The sequence below is a fragment of the Melospiza melodia genome, chromosome 1 (genome assembly GCF_035770615.1).
Source record: "Melospiza melodia melodia isolate bMelMel2 chromosome 1, bMelMel2.pri, whole genome shotgun sequence".
Taxonomy (NCBI): domain Eukaryota; kingdom Metazoa; phylum Chordata; class Aves; order Passeriformes; family Passerellidae; genus Melospiza; species Melospiza melodia.
In genome coordinates this window covers 26520820-26535313 of record NC_086194.1, presented here as the reverse complement: position 1 = coordinate 26535313, position 14494 = coordinate 26520820, and the positions used below count along the sequence as shown (strand labels likewise).

General features: G+C 39.3%; 1 protein-coding gene across 2 annotated transcripts in view; it reads right to left on the bottom strand.

The window, feature by feature from the left end:
- The window catches only part of GLCCI1 (glucocorticoid induced 1), a 53059-nt gene that overhangs the window by 3879 nt on the left and 34686 nt on the right, over nt 1-14494 (bottom strand). The window contains exons 4-6 of one of the 2 annotated variants that reach the window (XM_063151996.1): nt 13039-13155; nt 10942-11094; nt 4833-5043 (exon numbers count right to left, since the gene is read on the bottom strand). In XM_063151996.1, the coding sequence (XP_063008066.1) occupies nt 4833-5043; nt 10942-11094; nt 13039-13155 (481 nt within the window). The remainder of the gene's footprint in view (nt 1-4832; nt 5044-10941; nt 11095-13038; nt 13156-14494) is intronic. The other variant, XM_063152004.1, reaches the window with a different exon arrangement.

Sequence of the window (14494 nt, the reverse complement as noted above, 5' to 3'; positions counted from 1 at the left end):
TTGGATTATGGAAGGGTTCACTTTAAACAGTCATGCTGACAACATGATAGTAAATGCACTAAGAAAATAAAGTAGGTACAGAAATAGCTATCCACAGAAAATTAGCTTTCTCCAGCTGCTTCTACCTTTTCAAAGCGCAACACCTCTCCCAAGGTAGTATTATTGGTTCCCTATTCCCTGCTTAGGATTTCAATTAAAAAACGAAATAGCAAAATTAATGAGGACCCACCAACTTACAAATACACCTTAACTGGAGAGAAATAGCCGCTCTTGCTTTAGCCCTTTTCAAGTCTTTCTACTCATGTGGAGTACATTATTTTTAATTCAAGTTTATAGCCTTTGTTTACTTCTCTGCTGTGCATGTATGTTGCTTTTTCAGCTATCCAAAGCACTACAATCTAACTTCACCTAAGTGGAGAGATTTGTCTTTAACAGCTTGCAAAGAGTAACTACACAAACTATTATATTACCATGACTCAAATACTAAGGCTAATCATTAGATGTTTTGAAACATTTCTGCTTCCTCTTACAAGAAGAAACAAATCTACTCAAATGTCACACTTCCTTTTGAAGATTTATTATGCAAGATATGAGATAAAAAATAATGTTGAAGTGAACCTCAGTAGCATATTGATTATTCAGCTCTTTCCTGCTGTAGAGTGAATACAGAACTTCTGTTTACAGAATTTTTGGTGTTAGCTACGAAGGCAGAAAATGCTTAGAGACGATACAGATATTTGCCAAGTTGGGAGCATGATGGTCCTGTTGGCATTTTTCCACTGTTGGCCCACACCACTCATTCCAAACACAGAAATCATTAACAGAACCCAGACAGTTTGTTTCCTCCTGCTAATATTTAAAATTGAACATCCAAGCTTCTATTTAAAAAATTAGAGACATAAAATGTACTACTGTTCGTTCCACTGCATAGTGGAAAACCATGGCAGTACATCCAAGGGAAGAATCAAACAGAATTCAAAGTTAAGTCAGGTCTTGGAAGATTTAAGAGTCTTGTCTACTAGCCCGTTCAGCTTTCAATCAAGTTTTTGGTTTAGTTAGCCCTGCCTGGCTGAAACTTTATACGTGAGACAGCTGCTAAACAAGTATTTCTCTTTACCCTCCCTGCTTTTAAAGCTTGTGAAGTTGTTGGATTTTCATTTTGCCCGAACACAGGGCACGCGCTGTGGGAGAACTGTGAGGAGACTCGCACATGCAAGCTGGGCCTTGGGCGAGAGCAGAAGGGACTGGGAGCACAGGCCACCAGTTAAGTGCAAGAGGTGGCATCCACAGCTTAAGCCAGATCCACTTGTGCATCCTGTGGGCTCTGCAGCGCTGAACTGTCCCATCATTAACCCCTGCCCACACGGCACATCCATGTGCGCTGTCCCGGGTTTGATGGGCGCGCTCGCTGCTCCCCCAGGCCGCAAGGCCGAGCCCTCGGCTCCCTCCAGCAGGGGGCGCCCTGCCGGTGTGACCCAGCCCACCCATTCCATCCCATCCCACTCCATTGCATTCCATCCCATCCCATCTCATCCCGCTCCATTCCATCTCATCCCGCTCCATTCCATCTCATCCCGCTCCATTCCATCCCATCCCATCTCATCCCGCTCCATTCCATCTCATCCCGCTCCATTCCATCTCATCCCATCCCATCCTGCGCTCCATTCCACCCCATTCTATCTGGCACTGATCCTGGAATCTTTAAAGGGAGTTTCCCTCCCACAAACACACAGCAGACAATATGGAGGCTTATCACGCCGAACTTCTGGACACAAATTTAAAACACATATATTCTGTTATCTAGAAAACATTTTAAGAGTGTAATTCAAACACTAATGATACTATTTTAACCTTAATCAGGAAATCATATCTTGCACATATTAGAACAACAAAAGAGGGTAACTAAAAATCTGTAGAGCAGTTTTTTGAGTGACTGTACTTTAAAAAGCAACGGCCAGTGAGCCTTGGGATTACTTTTGATAGGTTCAAAAATTACTAATAAGACTATCCAAAGACTCCACTAACAACTTTCCTTTCAAGAGCTATGAATCAGATGCCCAGAATTTAACAAGGATCTTCACAAGCATCTTCACAAGCATGTTACCTGGAAGAGCCTGCTAGCAACAGTGGGACTACTAAATGCTGCCTAAATCAAAATCCCTGAAAAACAGGGTATACAATTTATATTTGTACAAAGAAACCCCTCCAGATTTCATCTGGTTATACCTTCAGATGTATCACAAAACAGATCTAGTGAAACCAGTAGTTTTAATACAAAATCCAGGTGCCATGAAAACTCGTTCTTTCCCAACCCTTCCTTGTCTGCTCTAATCAACACTGTGTAGTATCACTGCTCTGTCCAGAGTAATACTGTGAGCCTCTTCTGAAAATTAGCTTTCACTCGCTTTTGAAAAATTCAATTATTTAACAGCCTCTTGCAGAAAGGTAAACCCACCAGTTGATAGAATCCAAAGGGCAGCTGGGAGGGCCTCAGGCCGAAGCACAGCTTTGCACAAAAACTAAAAGATGCTTTAGGAATGTAAAGCAGCGCTGTGTCTGTACAGAACATTGGCTCCTCTCACTGCCTAGTCTCTCAGTCAAACTAACCTTCCCTTCCTATTCAGCAACACACCCCACGACATTAGTAACACCAGTAACTCCACTTTTTAATGGTAAATACAAGTTATTTTCATCAAGAGAAAAACTAAGCCTTTACAAAAGTAACAAGAAAAGGTCACCAAAACATCTACATTTGGTTACACAATGCATATTTTCAAACTTAGCAGGCCTCACAAAAAATAGGTGATGGTTTCATTCTAGCTCACAAAAGCTTTTAAAATGAAGGTGTGAAAACCTTCCCAAGTTTTTATAGTAAAGAGCAGTTAACAGCCACAACAAATGTAATAAACCATCCCTCAAACTCGCTATTCTGTTGTAATTTACAGCCATATCCCTCATTTATCCATAATTTAATAATTTTGAAACAATATTCTAATTCAGAACAACTGGCCTGCAGTATTTAGATGATATGAGAGCAAAAAGCACCTTTTTGACTATACTACTGCAACCTCTGAAAAAATTACTTTCTCTTGGAAAACTGCTACATGTTTTCCTAGTTTTTACCTTGCCCTTAAAAACTTAAGTTCTGATGAGAAGTTCAAGGTTTTATCTTTCATACAGACAGTATTATGTACCTTACTTCAACCAAGTTCAAAGTGCCATTATGATGACTTAAACTGGCATCACCTACACACTTCTCCTGGAGAAGACTTTTGATGCAAGCCTAGCATTAAAGGCAGTCTTAAAATCAAAATCCACAAATAAGGATCTATTCATAAATTTCACTCGATTCAGCTGTTCAAAAAAACCAAGGCAAGAGATAAAAAGCCTTGAAAAGCATTAAAAAGGCCAGATGCACTATTTCAAACTGTCTTCACTCACTACTGCCAATAATGTACCAGTGAAAATTCCCATTACTGTGGTAACGGAGTACTGACTGAGAAGGAATTATTCATTTCCTTGCTTTTTAACTTATATTTGTTATCAGGACGTATATGAACCAAATTACCTGTCAAGATGCTTTTTCTGTGCTAATACTTTAGTAGATGTTTCTATAGTGATTCAGTCTCAACAACATATTAATATTCACATGCATTGTATAAGAAAGGAGTATGGTGGGGGCAAGCTAATAACACTTATTTTTGGAGCATAGCCAACTCTCATTTTGAGGTAAGACTTCTACTTTAATGTGGTTAACTTGCACACACCCACCCCCAGTTCAGGATTTGGGCAGATGGATTGTTTTCCACTATTTCCTTTTAAATCCAAGATGTAGGAAAAAATACTTTTCAGAAATCAAGAAAAGTGTTTCTCCTGTTGATTTCCCCAAGCCTAGTCCCAAATTACTTTAACTCTTAATAAACAGACAGTATTTACAAAAAAAGCACTTAATCTTACTTATAACCTCAAAACTCTGCTATCTTTAGCCCAGTGGTAAATAAATATATGCTAAATCTCAGAAGTTTTCATTTCCTCTGTGAAACTTACTCCTCTTAGCTTGCATGATTTACCCAAATCCTACATCCTCCATACTGAGTCCATGTTTCAGCTAGCTGACCAGAAGCACAAGCGTAATTTTATTAGTAAACAGTTGTCAAAAAAACCACAGTCCTTTTTACACTGGCGGCCATATACTCATACTCCATAGTCTGTCAGCAATTCTTAATTCCTGAAACTCCAGTTGTACTCCCACTATAAAACCAAACAACATTTTACAGACTTCGAAAAAAACGCAGGATATTGATAAACGCATAAATTACTCAGAATTTTTGAGCTGTTATGCAGCATACACAGAGAAGTAATTACCCTCCATCAGGCTGTTCAAACAGGTATCTGAGCTCCTCATCAAACAACTCCTAGTAGAATGTAAGAGTTCAGAAGTAGAGTTCTTTTAAAGGCAGTCCAAAACTTCATCACCATTTTCAACAGCAAGCAATTCACCTACAATAAATATACAGTCTACCACAAACCTTACTGAAACCTTTCTTAAAGTTAAACATGTTAGAGTCTGAATTCTTCACATTAGAATCTTCAGAAATAGGTAACTGTTTGCTGTGCTCCTCTGACGTATTTATGGAAGATGTTTGTGAAGTTTCACAAACAAGAGGGAAAAAGATATGTAAACAAACAAAACCAATTTTCAGATAAATCCTCGATCCCTCCACAACCATCAAACAAAAACAAAAACTGATGTAATGAGTAAAATGAAGGTAGTTGTAAAAGCATGACATCGCATGCCTCCCATAGGTAAAGGCAGGCCATTCTACTCTCACCTTTATCACGGTCATAGAGCAAATCTTCTGTTGAACAGGGGCTGCCATCCTGAGATTCAGGAGGGCAGAAGGGAGAGACACAGGGTGAGTGGCTGCTGCAGCTGCTGCTGCGCTCCTGCACAGAGGGCGTCTGCGTGTCGATGCTCCGCGTGCTGCTGCTGCGGTAGTGAGCGGGCAGCGGTGCCCGCCGCCCGTCGGGGATGTCCAAAGGCTGCGAGAGAAACAAGCAGTTACCCAGAAAAGGTCAAACTCACCAGCAATGCCGGCCTGCAGCACCCGCCAGCAAAGGCCTTAAGAAGAACAAACATGGCATTTTAGAGAGAACAGGGAGATCTCACATAAGAAAGTAATGCAATGTACAATGGATATAACATACATTAATTATATGGAGTACTGGGGCAATGTGCACATGTTCCAATGTAAAGTTAACATCCACAATTCAACATATGCCAGTGTTGTGCTTTTATGGTAGTTAAAAAAGCAAACCTTCCTCACTAATTATATGTAGTACTACAATTTTCAATAAAGGTCACTGCTATTATAATACAAAAACAAGTACCCCAACAGAATCACATTTGGATAAAAGGGAAAGTAGAAAATGTCAAACACAATGGCATACTATTGCCATAACAACCAACCGAATTACAATTATAAAAGGAAACCATCCAAGTTTTGCTAGTAAGTTGCAATTCTCCAGCACAGCCCTACATTCCATCCTTTTACAGATGATGCACACATGAAACAGGCTTGTAACAAGGCTCACAAGCTTTGTCTTGAGCCAAAGCCAGTAAGCTCTACCTGCCTGTGTCAGCCTAGCTGGCACTGGCCAGTGATGCTGCATCCCACTCTGCAACACACTGCATAGAAATGTTCACAGCAGTAGGTTGGCATGCTCTACTTATTTGTCCTTCTCAATGGAAAATTAGTTTTTTAATAAAGACAGTGCTGCTTTAAATGTAAGAAACCAAGTGGGAATTAGAGTCTTGCTTAGAAGCAAAGGGGAAAAAAGGTCTGCAAGATTTAAAAAAAATTTATTCTCACTTCAGTGAGAACTGTGTCCAAACCATAAAGAACAGCTTAAATGTTCTAGCTACAAAAAATTAATGTCTTTTTCCTTCTCACTTCAAGGGAACATTTTTTTTTATTTTATTGCCCCTCTTCTGCATATATTCCAAAACTGTAACAGCTTGTTCCAGAGCCTAAAATTCAACCCAACACTTTTGCTAGCAACGAGGACATGACACCTATTGGCTGAGTATCACATTCTCCCTTTTTCAGCAACAGTCTACCCAGAAAACCACCACATGTTACACAAAGAGGCAGACAGAGCAGAGCTGGAAGATAATTTTCTTCTTATGAGTCTTCCAGTTAATACCATTTCGTATTTCAAGTAACAGCAAAGAAACACACTTAAGGGAACATTACAGCTGCTCCATCAAACGCTGTAAGGTTTGGGCACAGCTGTGTGGTCTGTTCCAACAGCTCAGCTCCCATTGCATATGCATTACAACACGACTTGGTGTTCCATTCCCATCACCCCAACAGGCCCTGACTCATTCAATGCACAGAGCTGCAGCTCTGTAGCATGTTACACAGACAGAAGAGAGAAAGCAAAACTGAAGCTGCAGAAAGAATGTAGTCTCATCATTATAACCAAACCAACAAAGAAAAAAAGACCACACCAAAAAGAAAAAAAAAAACACCACCAAAAAAAAACCCAAAAACCCACCAAAAAAACTGCCAAACAAAACAGCATTTTTATTTCTCTCTCTGCCACAAAAATCCTGTGAGATGTCAGAGAATCAACTAAACCAACCTCTGTCTTCTATAGTATCTCTTCTGGATGCCCAGTTTGTACAGGTCTGATTTGCAAGTCCTCTGCATTAACAGATGCAGAAGGAAACTACAGGAGACTTAGGATTTTGAACTCCTAAAATGGAATGTATCATCCTGAGTTACCTGAACAACCACACAATAGAACCCTGATGGATTTGTGTTTCCCCATCCATAAAGTGTAAATAATACCATCTTTCTTCTGACATAACTGTGATGTAAAGTGAACAAAATTTCAGACATGCTGCTATTATAAAGAAGCAAAATCTCAGGCAAAAGTTCACATTTCTGACTTCAAAGCAAGGTGTAACAGTAAGCATGAGGACACAAATCTAAGGAGGAGAAGGAAAAACAACAAACAGCTGCTCATTAAGGGCATACACTATGGTCTATGCAACAGGTAAAACAAGGATTCCAGGGAGGGGAAAAAACCAGCAAGTGATCACATAATTAAAGACTTCAGGATAACACAGATGTTCTTCCACACCTGGAGGAACAATGTAGTCTCAGGCAGTCAGGAAGTATATCCCACATCACATGTTTCAATCTCCCCTGAACTAAAGCCTGAGGTACAAAAATAATCCATATTTTTAAACACATATCTAAATATTCACACAAGCAGAAAAAGCTAAATATTTATCATTCTTTACAAGTGCAGTAACATTTATTAGGCATAAAAAATGCCTGTTAATATCTCAGATTGCTGTGTTCTTATATTTACCTTTCCCTTATTGCTGACAAGTAGAAAAATCACCATGAAAATATCAACTAGAACTATTTAGCTTGTTAAAAACTTTATATATCTAACCTGATCAATGGAAAAAAACACTTTTGAAGTTACTTTCTATGAGTCATGCCTGAACTATTCTAAAACTGAAGTTCTCACAACCTTATAAGATAAGAAAGAGGGTAACTAATTTGGTACAGCTGCTATTACTTCCCATAATGCCCAATGCATGGAAAACAACTAGAAATTACTGCATTCTATGTGCTATTTCTTGAGGGTTTTTTTCCAAGTATGTCACGTATTAACCTTATGTCAAATGCATTCTGACAGGACGTTTGTCCATCCCTACTGGATGTGTGTTCTTGGACACAGTCACATACTGCTCTCATCTCCCAGCAAAGGCGGCAAAAAGCTGCATTTGACAACATGTATGCACTTCTCAATACATTGTTACCATTCACCAACTTGTTTGCAGCATCAATCTTTTTGCTGGAAGAAAACCTCAACAACACTCCACTTAGAAGAAGCAGGAATGCCACCAGTCTGTAAGAGCATTACCAATGGGAGTCTGCTCACAAGCTGTACATCTATTTAGGAGGCAACTTCTTCAGAGCAAAGCATTCAACGCTATTGATTGAAAAACTTTCCTCCAGACTGGAACACAAATGTCCACACAGGAAAGTGCTTCTTCCTGCTGGCATCAGTGAAGCCATCAATGTACTTTATAAGGTGCAAGTGCAAAAACCAGAATGTACCCTAGGAAGGAACGCTTAGGGAAAAAACGATTTTCAGATGAAGGCTATGAGAAGTTAAGTAAGGATCCTCTGCATCTGTGCAAAATAAAAGAAGTCATTTTATTAAAGGATTAAGTTTCCAGATAGGTACATAAAACTACCTTGCCACCTCCTTCCAGAAGCATTGGAAATCAAACAAGGAACAAAGTAATCAGTTTACTTGCACTGTCTTGATAATCCATCAAAATTTACTTATTTCTAATTACTTCTGTATACTTGTTCCAGTAGAATGTTTTTCCTAACAGGAGGCCTATGAATGTGTCTGTGTTCTGCTACAGGGCACTTTTCATAATTTCCACTATTGTATTCCAGAAGAGGGAACACCTCTTATCCCCTAATCCCTACAAAAAGCCCATCATCTTTTTGCACCTGAGTCTCCAATGATGGTGTTGTGGAATTACAATGGGACAAAGAACAAAAGGTGCAACAACTTCACAAAAACTGATCCCATCTTACAAGTTATGGTGAGAACAGAGACACACCATCACACCTTGTCAGAGTTAATCCGCAAGTTATAAAAAGAAGGAAGGAAAACATATCCAAGAATTTTGAATAAATGCATTAGAACATTAATTAGAAGTTTATTAATAAATTTGAGGAGAAAGAGGTGATTAAGAAGTGGCTCAAAAAGGACAAATTCATTTTATGAAAGCAAAAAGGGAATACCTTCAGCTAACTAAGCAAGATGAATTATGTGAAAAAATACAGCTATGGCTAAACTGCAAAGAATGAAATTTTTTGAGTATTTTGACCACCATGCAATCTCTCTAAACTTACCTTTTAAAAATCCTATTGACTGTAATGACACAAAGACATTACTAATCCTCAACTATCTTTATGAAATACAAAAATAACTGAACAACACAAGAGTGGTTTGGTTATTTTTGCTTTTATAACTACAATTTTAACCATCATTAAGATGCTAAAACAAATTTTTTTAAAACATTTCAGAGAAGTAACAGAACTAAATCAGTGTGAGTTAAGACAGAAGACATATTCCAAAGCAACAAACTATCTTTGACTGTGCTTTTAAAAGAGTTTCTAAAAATACAAAATGTTACAGCGAGAAAGAATGGCAGAAAACTGAAAGAAAAACGAACAGGATCACTAGAGTTTGGTTTCCTATGGTTTATCTTTTGTTCAGTGGTTCCTAACCTTTGACCCAGCTGCCCCTAGTCCCCCAGGCTAAACCGCTGTATTAGGAAAAAGTTCACCAGCAGTAAGATTTAAGTAAATTATGATCTTGTTATGATCTTCCATAAGCAAACTGAGAGCTTGTAATCTCACAGACAGTGCTAGGAGTCCCACTCTAGGTCCCACAAGGCCAAAGTTCACAGAAATTAACAGTTACATAGCAGGAAACACTCTCTGCCCACAAAGATGGACTTGACTTCAAGGGCAATGTGTGATTTATGACTTTCTTTTGTGTCTGAAGCTCTTGCCAGCTGAATGTTTGGAGGAAGGGTTCACGATTGCCGTGGTTGCGTAAACTGCGAGCACCTCTGGCCCAAATCCAACAATGCACTTAAGTATGTGCTTAGCTGGGTTGCTGGATCAGAGTCAGTACATTCAGTAACACAGGAGAGCTCTGCATCCCAAGCAATAAGGTGTTAAAACACAAGGACAACATTTACAAGGATGATTTGTCTGAGAGATAAATGAAACATCCTCCAACTACAGGAGATTACGACCCCAGCCATGGCAACATCAATGGTGGCACTGCAATACACACTTTTTGTACTCTTTGGAGATGCTGCAACAAGGCTTGTTGAGCTGGGCATTCAGGCTGCATGTGTGGGTTTTTTCCTTATTCCCCTGGCACAATACACACCTCTTCTAAAGGGATAAGACAGACTTAGGAAAGAAAACTTAGCATAGAACTACTACTACATTCTTAAGACTGCTTTGTCCACACAACTAGAGGTCTGGAGAAGGCAAGACTACTCCAAAAAAAAATTTAAGTTTACTACTGATATGAAGAACTGCAAACATAAGGTTTCAGAATCTTAAACCTCTGATGGAAGTTTTATAGCTTGATTTGTATACTGAATTGCTGTTATATGACCATTCATGAGAAATGCACCTACAACTTGGAGATTAGGAAAAAAAAACATGGAGTACTTTATTCCACAGCAGAAAATTTTCACTGGCTGTTCAGGAAACAGCAGCTGTAAACCAAGTATTCCACATTTTCAGTGTCATCAAATCCCTCAGTGAAAAGTCCAATGCTCCAAAGCAAAGCTGCCCCATTTGTCAGTATTTTCCATACAGACATCTCCCATGACAGATCACAGAGGTTTCATGGCAGTAAAATGGTCCACATTCAGTCCATGGAAAAAAAGCATTAAAACCAAAAAGGAGAGCATAGTACTGGAAACTTACATCCTGCTCAAGAAAAAGAGTGCAAAATGAAGCAAATATAACAATCTCCTGATCTCTAATTACTTATTACTGCAGCCTGAAGTGTCTGAATGTTCTAACACTTCTATCTCTCACAAAAACTTGCAAGTTCTCTACAGAAAGGGCATTCTTAACAATGTAGGTTTGGCCAGAAGCCCTTTAAAAATAAAAAAGAAAACTCAAAAACAAAAACCCACCATGCTAAAACACCAAAACAAAGTTTTCAAACAAACAGTTCTTTGAAGAAAATTATTTGTAATTTCAGCCACAACGAAGGTTCCTCAAGAGGAAGGTTTTCCCTGTGTTTACAGATTACAAAGAGATAACAACCATAAACATGTTACTATATGCTTACCTTGGATACCTCTTCTTTTCCACTGTTCTCCTTAATGAATACTTTTTCCAGTTCAGGGCTTATTCCCTCTACATTACACGGCACACGTGAAGCAGTTGATTTTGGCACTGAAATGCTTGACAGTGGCATAGGGACAGATCTGGAAATACAAGCCTAGAAGGCAGACAGCAACATAATGTAAAGATGGAAAACAGAATAAAGGCAGAAATCTGAGACCAAAACTAAAAGCTTAAGTAAGAAGGTGTGTATTAATTTTGCCATTTAGAAGATCATCTTTACTTGGTGAATTTAAATAAAAACAAATGCCTGTATAAATCAAAAGCCAATAAAATCATCTCTCCTTAAGTCAAAGAAGAGTTGTATAACCAAAACACTCCATGACTTCATTTGGTAGTTAATAGACAGGTGTATGTACTTTCCAGAGGAACAGACTAAGGTTTACACTGCAGGGGGATGGGGAGTGCATGGGGCCCTGATGCTAACTGGGATCCAAAAGGCCTTTCATAACATTCCTAAAGCTTAATGACTCAACCAAAATATTCACCTAATGCACTTTTACTCTCTTTTGGTTGGTTTTAGTGAATGCAAAATAAAACATTCATTCAGAACCTTTAATTTTATTAGCTAATACCTTTTCAGAACTTCATGTTAAAGGTCTTAAAAGAAATCATCTTGAGTTTAAGAAAAAAGCATCTAAGTGAGCACAAGTATGATTTTCAGAAAAGGCTGTTGAGTGGAGCTCTGTTACCAACAGGAAACATTCCTGACATTGCACTGAGTCTTGCACACTCAACCTTAAAAGCTTCACCTTGGCAGCAGCTACACACACAGCCATGAACAGTCTCATGTGTCAGTCAACTTGTTCTCCTCCTCCTCACAGAATCACAGGATGCTTAAGACAAAATGTAAGCATTTTTTGAGTTCTTCTCAAGTGCATCTTGCACAATGTGCAGCTCCCAAGGTGCAAGTCATTTGCCTGCAAGCATTCTCTGCCTGCCAGAACACACAGCCTGCAGAATGGCTTTATCAGAGAACTTCTTCCTGAGAAATCAAAATGTCACATGAGCAATGACAAAGCGAGCTCCAAGTACTAAACAATGTTTCTCCACAGCATATGTCCTAGGTGGGTTTCAATCTGTGTCAAAGACTGTCTGCTATGTGACTATAATGGCACAGGTACTTGCAACAGCTTACTTTGAGATGTAAAGCAAAACTCTTTTCTATGTCAAATGTAGTAGGATCCTTTGTTATGAAGGCTAACAGGTTCAGGAAGAGCATCAAATTCCTATTGTCTTCCTGCATTAGGACCACAAGATTTTTATCCCCATAGAAGGAATGTAAGGAATCAGCCATCACAGCTCAACCAGCTGCTGTAACTAGCTGATATAGAACACCAGGTAGTTAAAAAGGTACTCAGGAAATACCACGATAGAACCAACATTTCAGATGTTCAGAGTGGCCTGTTAATAACAGGGAGTCCAAGTTAAGGACCAGGTGAAATTTAATCAGGACTCAAATATCTGCACTCTCAAATAAGCCATGGTTAAATGCTTTCTACAAGTGCCTTAAGATTTATAAAGATATTGGCTGAACCTCACCTGAGCTTTAGAACTGTAATTGGGTTTCAATTTTGCTGACAGGTTGTAGTGACTAGATCAGGACTGCTTTGGGTATCCTCCACTGCATCCTGCTTTGGTACTTTCTTTTTCTTTTTTTTTTTTTAGTGGCTCAGATGGAATTAGGTTGCAAAATTGATAAGCAAATACCTTCCAGAGGAGCTTTGAAAGTTTACCACAAAAAAAAATTAGTCTTGGATGCACGTATGCATCCCTGGCATCCCTGGAAGCACAGCCTTATCTGGCCATGCCCATAACTTTTACAGCATCATAATATATTTCTGTTGCTATCATGGTGCAACCCTTCCTTTATTATATGACGACCATCAGATAAAGTCCAGTGAAGGCACAGCAGTATCAGCCTGTAAGCATTTGATGTGCCACACCAGAGAGCAAACACAGGGCAGATGGGAAGGCTCAGCAGGCTGTTCAGCCAAGGCTGCTGAGGTGGGAGGCTGTTGATGTGAGGAGCTCCCCTTACCTGAGTCTGACTGAGTGCTATGTGGTTGCCATGGAGCGGTGACTGACGTTCCTTCTCTTTGCTGTGCCGGCTGCTCGCCTTGCTGCGCTGCAGCTGCTGCCTCAGCTTGGCAATCTGCTGGAGAGGAGTTCACTGGTGTGAGAATGAGGTAGGAAATGGGTACCTGCTCAAATCTTCACGTATGAAGCGAATCATGGACAAAATCCTCTCTGGAGGATTTTACAGGCATATAGGATTGCCTTTCCTTGAAGTATGAGCATTAAAGCTTCTTTCTGCTTATCAGATACTTACTCCAAAGCATCTGCCCCATTCACCAATCTGAATATGACAACAGGCTTAGTTTATTTATTGAATTTCCTCATTTATATCTGATGCAAATAAAAGCAGTCAGAATGACAATTTGTAGCATCTTCTAATCTCTAACTGTTTAAACTGGGGACTTTAAAGTCTACAGTTTAATTTGTTTGCTCTTAAACCAAAACAAAGTTTTTTCGTGATAATTCATCATAAAAGAACCTTCACAAACAACTGGCACTCAAAATGCACTGTTCACCTTGGAGTACTTATCTAATACATTTAATAGCACTTCCCTGCAGGCAATATTACCACAGATTCCTTCAGGCAGACAGAATTATCTTTCCTGCTGTCTGATGCAAAGATGTCTAATCAAAAGTTACATTTTAAATGTCAAATGCAACTAAAGCCATTATCCATTTGACCTGCTCCTTAACAAGAAACCAAAGAAATTCATTTTGGGATTCCTCTACTTATTTATTCCTCCTGGGAAACTTCTACATGAAAGAGTACTTACCTCTATAAACATTGTCTCAGAAGTTTAGACTGTGTGCAAATTCACACAACAGGTACAGACACTTCCTTAAAACTGGATAATTTGTTCCCTTAGGCTCAAATCCCACTGTTCCTCATGCTCAGCACACTGGAATACAAGGCCATGCATGGCCCCATTTCATTTTTAACTCAGCTAGAGACATAATTTTTAAAAAACCAAAGGGCAAGTAAGGAGAACGAATGCACATGGAATTCATCCATCGGCTGGAAACCGACCTCTCCTTCTGAGCGACAACTCACAAGTACATGCACTCTGTGGTTATTTCCAGGTAGTTAAATATATCACTGGTACTCTTGCAAAGCAACTCCATGTCAGAGAATCCCTTCACATCACTCCTCACAGTGTCAGAGATGACAGTGCTTGGTGAAGAGGTTTGGATGGAGCTCTGCTGCAGGCTGTGAACTCTTCTTTGTGCTGTTTCTGGTAGCACTCACAGAAGAACAATCTTTAAGGCTTCACATCAAGTTTTGCCACAGCTCATTACCCATATTTAGAGAACTGCTACTCAGAAATGGCTGAATACTTTGATCTTTAAACAATACACAAACAGTTCAAGAGTTCCAAAAGGGTCTGTGTGTCGAATATACCCAGAACAACAGAGCCCTA